Source organism: Pistacia vera, unplaced genomic scaffold (genome assembly GCF_008641045.1).
Source record: "Pistacia vera cultivar Batoury unplaced genomic scaffold, PisVer_v2 Contig496, whole genome shotgun sequence".
Classification (NCBI taxonomy): domain Eukaryota; kingdom Viridiplantae; phylum Streptophyta; class Magnoliopsida; order Sapindales; family Anacardiaceae; genus Pistacia; species Pistacia vera.
This window is the reverse complement of record NW_022196330.1, coordinates 1,083,544-1,089,802: the sequence shown is the minus strand read 5'-3', so window position 1 is coordinate 1,089,802 and position 6,259 is coordinate 1,083,544. Positions and strand designations below refer to the sequence as shown.

The following is a 6,259-nucleotide window of genomic DNA, read 5'->3' as shown; positions in this document are numbered from 1 at the left end:
AAAAATCAACGTTGATATCCAGTGTTTAAAAGTCTTTAAATAAAATTGTGTGGAAAAATCCAAGGAGTTGTAGTATATGTAACGTTTGCCTATCTTGCAAGCAAAATATGGCACAATACATAAATTAATATAATCAAACAAGCAAAGTCCCACCCCACATTTAAATTGACAGCAAGTCCTATTTTTGAACATAACCTTCTTCTTGATATGACAAAAACTTGATTTTGGTGGATGAAAATATTAGAAATTCAGAGTAAAATCAGAACACAATTGCAATTGAAGAAGAATTGAGCAATCGTATATGCAAGTTGGTGCACAATCTGTTTATTACTGACAGATGATTGATTTTTTTTTGTTGGGTAAAAGTCTTGAGTCTTCCCATATTCGAAAGTATGAGACTAATCTCAATTGAGGCTCAGGTAACTATCCTAGCCACAAATGTTTTCAGTGCGGTTTAAATCCTTGACATTATTAATAAAGTTTGCCTCACTTGAAACATAATTACCAGTCAGGCTACACCTCATGCTTGCAGCGTATGATTGCTATATAAACTTCATAAGAGTAATGGACCTAACTTTTTTAATCTTTAGTGAATAAACTGACAGTGACGGTTAGACCTTTTTGCTGTTGGCCCTTTTGGGTTAAAAGAACAGTCATTTTAGATTTTATTAGAGTTCGGCCGACACAATATGGGTTCAATTAGACAAATGGGATATAACCTCACCTAAAAGAAGATTATTTTTTACTTTTTAACAACTTAATTAGAATAATTATGGGTGATTGAAAAGGATGATTTTGACGGTTTTAATACACTTTTTTTTAATTTTTTACAATTTATGTAGAGACTAATGGAAAAGCATATTAGCGATTAGACAAATATCAATTTTATAAATATTACATTGGTTGACTGCTTGACTGCATCCAATTCTGATTTTTCAATTTCTTCTGGAAAGGGCAGCAGGCACATGTTTCAAACGAAGACTAGCAATTTATCTGACTTCCTTTTCAGGAATGGGATTATAAAAGTCTTAATAGCCCATAATTGTTGGGCTTAAATTAACTGTAAATTAAAATGAAGCTACAAGCCCAAGACCACTACAATGTACTATTTAATAATTACACCAGGTAAATAATTGCTTTTATTCTTTTAAAACGATCTCTTCACATCCAAAACCAAGCTTTGACAACTATATACAATCTATAAAATATTCGAAAATCGCAGCGTTTCCTACTCCACAACGAATTAGTACCACCTTCATTCATCGGGAGTAACTTATTTTATGCTTATTTATCACAGTTCCATATACTGTAATATGGTGGACTGGATTCTCCTAGCTTTAACTTAAGTTCGTATGAATATTAAATTTAAGCCCATATTCGTATTGGTACGCTTTTTCTTGTCTGTTTAATAGATTTTTCTTTATTGTATTATTTATCTTCACGTGGCAGATCCATTCCATGTTGGTACTCAAAACTGGCTTCTTCACAGCATACAAAAACAACAATCGGTGTAATTGTTGTACGATAAAACAAGAAAACACCAAACAAATTAATAGAAACACCATTGAATTTGAACTTGAACAAAGATGCGCGCAGTTTGTTGTATTACATGAACCTAATAATTGCACATACAATACGCCACCGTGGAGAAGAAAATACATCAAATATTTTTGCTACATAACAAAGTCAGAATGTAAATTACAAGCACGGTGAGCATACAAATACAAATGCTTCAACAGCATTAGTGGCTGGTTGAGTTCCAAAGTCCTAATTTCCATAACCTACACACCAAGGGCCAAGGGGAAAATGCAAAGCAAAAGCTACATTTAATTTCTCGGAGATTGAGAGAGCCTCGACCTCTTCAATCTCCATAACGTATTGAGTCAAAATAGCTAACTTCCTCGTGACTCATGTGCATACTTGAAGACGATGAACTAAAGTAGATGGTAATACCTAGGACAAAATTCCATTTCCCATGTTCCAAAGTCCTCATATAGTCAAAAGAAGGGCTTAAAAAAGGTAATGGGGTTAGCATCAAATAACCAAAACTAGATCAAATTCAATCCCCACTAACACCGAACCACAAACTATGCTGACTCCAGCCCAAAACTCCAAGCTGAAATAGACAAAATCCCAAACTTCACCAACACAGTTTCATAGGATTTCTCCAAACCTTTACTCTTTCTTCCTTCTCATTGTGCGAGCCCACCGTGCCGTTTCTTGCAACTTACTACCTTATATTTCGCCTATGTTTCTCGAAATCCTTTCTTCTTCTTCTTCTTCTTTTTTTTTTTTTCATTTACATTTCACATAACTAGGTTTAATTGACATGGGTTAACTGTTAGATTTGCAGTCTTTTGTTCCCATTTTGAGTTGTTGAGTATTACTACAGCTTGCTCCAAAGCCGTCAATGGTGGTTTCTCTTTTGGTTGGCAGTCCTTTTGGCTTTCTTGGTATGCATTTTGCACGTACTCCCTCTATCTCTTTCTCTTCCAATTGCAACTGCGAGCTTCTGCTGATTAATGCATTTGAAATAGCAAATTAATCAATTAACATAGCCATTAAAAAATTAACTACCCAATTAAACAGGTAAAAACAACTGGCAAAATGACATAAAAGAAGTCAACTCAATGCAATAAAGAAATAATATATTATAACTCATCAAGTAACATAAAGCTCAAAAGTTTCAGGCTAGCCAGAATTTGTTATTAATATGCTGGTAAGGTCCCCCCACACTAGTACAACTCTCTTCCATAGATTTATAGAATTAAATTCTCAACTGCAATATTTCAGTACTTCTCTGGACAACCACATGGCATGCAGCTAAGATGACTGGGGAACGTTTAGATATGAATCATTTAATATTGGACGGCCAGCAATTAGTATGATATGATCTGATTAGGACCAATTTACCATCATTTCCCTCCCTGAGAGTAAATGAAGACCCATATGAGGCCAAATGGGCTAGTAGAGAATCATAAATTTTTCTGACTCAGAATCCCTGGAAAGGTAGTACAACTGTACAAGAAAGGAACATATGCATCCCTTTCTACGCCAACAAAATAATGCACTTTCCAAAGTGAAACTTCAATTTAACCTTTACTCCAACTGTTTATCAGTACTTTTCAATCACAAATATTGTTTGGTTGGATATCATTATGGGATTGTGATTATCAATCTAACATTTCTAATCTTAAATTAGCAATGTTAGTATAGTCATCTCATTTGTAGTTTGGTGAATTGTACCTTCCTGAATGGAATCAAATCACCAAATGGGCCCTAAACAAATATCATGACTTGCCATATAAATTTAAATCACTGTAGGTCCAAACTGTACCTGAGTCTCGTTGAGTCGCTGTAGATAGAACGATAGATAAAGAATTGCATGACAGTAGAAACAAGACCAATAAAACAAAAGAAAAGAGTCACTCACCGATCTGCGTTGTAAGAATTAGATCTTTTCAAAGCTGGAGGGACGTCCTCTTTCTTGTTAGTCTCGATCAAGCTCCCACTAAAGTACTCTTTATCTTCCAATCTTACCCTCGGAAAATTGCATATTTCCTTCTCTGTTCCCGTCTCCTTTTTATCCCCTGTTCCACGTGGTAGCCTTCCCTTGTAATGCCCAATCAATGAGAACCCCTCATCTTTTACATGGCTGGGTCCACAGTCCTTAAAAGAGATCGCACCACAGGATATCAACTGCATCAGAACCGTTGATGCCTTCATTCTTCCACTTGGATAATTATCCCCCGTTCGGTTCAAGTTATCGTCATTGCTGTTACCGGAACACAATATCAGCCGCCCATCAGCTTTCATCAAAGACTCTAAGGTTTCGGGACTTGAATCGGACGGCGGAGGTGAAATTTCTTCCCTGCTGAGCTCCGTGCTTTGGTTCTCATACGATTCTTGACTTTGACTTTGACTTTTGTCCTCCACTTCAACTTCGACTGGTCGTCTTCGCCGTCTTTTATCATCCGTCTGAGTCGACGCGTCAGCAGCGAGTCTCCGGAACGACTCGGAGTTCGGCTCAGTCTTATAAACTTTATACTCATTTAAATCAATAGAACTCCAAGATTGGTTTCTCCTACGATTAATCGCGGGAAAATCTGACGACTCGTCTGCTGACTTCAGCGCTCGAAACGAGGACGACGATGCTGTTTCGGGAGGGTTGGAGTGTATTGAAGAAGGATCGAGAAGCTCTGATCCTTTGAGAACGTATTCTTGACCGTGAGCCGGGTAAATAAAGTCGTTCTCTGACAAGTCGTGCCAGACGAAGCCGTTTTTGTAGCTCCTGAATCAGACGGTGGAATGTGATTTATTTGAAATGTGAATGGTAATTAGATCAGACGGTGAGGGAGGTAGTGAGCATTTACCGTTTGCAGGACCAGGAGTACAATCTAGCCATGCCTTTGCCTCGGAGGACGTTTAAGCGGTTGATTACATCTGAGGAAAGATAAAAAGATTCTGTAAAACTCACATAATGTTGTGTTTGGTTTCCGAGAAAAGGTTAGAGAAAGTAAATTAAATTGAAAATTTGGCAGTGAAATTATATCCTTTTGATGTTGGAGAACACAAAAGTCTGCAATGAGTTAAATTTTTATTGCAACTAGTATCTATAAATATAACGTAATATATCACGAGAGTTAAAGTTCACTTTTCTTTTACTTTCCTTAAGTTTCTCAGTGACCAAGCAGAGGATAAAAGTTTAGCGTCATACCGAGAAAAATGCTAAAGCAGCTAGCGGAAAGAAAAGTTACTAAATTTGAATTTGAAACTTTTCATTGTTTACTTTAATTGCAAAACAACAAAAAGCTCTTTTCAGCAAAGTTTAAGCTTAATCAACCAGTTGGCATTAATGTTGATAAACAAACAAAAATGCTATACGTAAATCAAGATTCTTATTTTCACATAATTTCTTGCGTTTTCTCAGCAACCAAACAGTAACAGAGAGAGTAAAAAAAAAAAAAAAGAGAAATGGAAAAGTAGTAATATAAGTAATTAGTTTACCTCTGAGATAGAGACCTTCAGGAGAGGAGAGAGGAACGTCCATGAAATGAGGGTGCTCAAGCTGGCCGTTTCTAGACAGATAGTAAATAACAGGGACTTTTCTCTCGCTACTGCTACCAGTGGCTTTGTTCTTGTTAGGTTCAGTCCAGACTTTGGTTCTCTCAGGACTGGTCTGCTGATCTCTCCCTTTCCATTTTCTTGAAACAAGAACCTCTGTCGTTTTTGATCCTCTTGAACTAACCTCCATTTCTCCCTACGAAACCGGTGATTAAGTTGGTGTGGCAGCGAAAACTAACAGAGAGAGTGAAGGAGAAAGAGAAAGAGAAAGAGAGGGAGAAGGAAGAGAAGAGTTTGGAATATTATATAGGAAGAGAAAGGGAAGGTGAATGTGAATGGAAATTTGTTGGGGTTGTGGAGGGAGTATGGAGAGAAGGATTCAAAATTGGGATGCACAGACAACAACTACCCAACAAAAGAGACTTGTTTCTAGTCTCAGTACATGGCAGTCCTATGATTGTTTTATTTCCATTATTTACTGCCTCATTCAGATAATAAGATGTATATCATCGGCCTTCTCCAACCTCTATTTGGACGTTTGATTCAGAAATATTAGATTACTGAAAAGATAGATTATTGGAAATTTTTAAAAAAATATGTTTGGTTAGTTGATGGGTATGTTATATTAATATGTTTGGTTATGAGAATAAATTGGTGGATATGTTATTTAAATTACTAAATTAACCCTCTTTTAAATATTAATATAATATTATTTTTATTATTAATTTTTGAATATTTTTTAACCTCCAATATTTCATTAAGATCTATATCATCGGCCTTCTCTAACCTCTCTTTGGGTTTTCTTTTGGTGTCATTAAACTTAAATGATTTTGTCAATCTTCCCATATATATATATATATATATATAGGATTAGGCTGACTCTAACGTGGGCTGGATACGTCACTTACCTAAGAAAAAAAGTGTTCTCTTATTAATTATAATATCAGATCTTCCCATATATATATACACTTTTCTTTCAGATCGCTTACGATTATGGATTCTCAAAACCCTTATATANTAACAACCTATCAGAAGGTGAAATGATGATGGGACAACCTGTGCTTATCAGAAAACCGTTGGATCAAATTTGATTAAAACCATGTTAACGGTCCAGATCAAATGGCAACATTTTAATACGGTAAAACGTGATCTGCAAGTAGATGTAACCAAATCTTTTGGGCGGGTGTCCTTTTCC

The 6,259-nt window shown here is 36.0% G+C and overlaps 1 protein-coding gene across 2 annotated transcripts; it reads right to left on the bottom strand.

Annotated features, from left to right (window-relative positions):
- Nucleotides 1-2,283: 2,283 nt before the first annotated feature.
- LOC116105228 (protein UPSTREAM OF FLC) lies at nucleotides 2,284-5,531 on the bottom strand. Of its 2 annotated transcripts, none has more exons than XM_031391660.1 (4): nucleotides 5,008-5,531; nucleotides 4,374-4,443; nucleotides 3,434-4,291; nucleotides 2,284-2,515 (listed from the first exon to the last, which is right to left on the bottom strand). In XM_031391660.1, the coding sequence occupies exons 1-4, from the start codon at nucleotides 5,252-5,254 to the stop codon at nucleotides 2,335-2,337; spliced, it is 1,356 nt and encodes a 451-aa protein (XP_031247520.1). In that variant the 5' UTR covers nucleotides 5,255-5,531; the 3' UTR covers nucleotides 2,284-2,334. The 2 variants fall into 2 exon arrangements, with proteins under 2 accessions (XP_031247520.1, XP_031247521.1); XM_031391661.1 differs by having other exon boundaries at nucleotides 2,284-2,512; nucleotides 5,008-5,528.
- Nucleotides 5,532-6,259: the final 728 nt, after the last annotated feature.

Coding starts and splice junctions, on each gene's coding strand:
- LOC116105228 (XM_031391660.1), bottom strand. CDS start 5,254: ATGGAGGTTAGTTCAAGAGGATCAAAAACGACAGAGGTTCTTGTTTCA. Junction 4,444..5,007: donor TGAAGGTCTCTATCTCAGAG/GTAAACTAATTA, acceptor ATCTTTCCTCAG/ATGTAATCAACCGCTTAAAC. Junction 2,516..3,433: donor AATTCTTACAACGCAGATCG/GTGAGTGACTCT, acceptor TGCATTAATCAG/CAGAAGCTCGCAGTTGCAAT.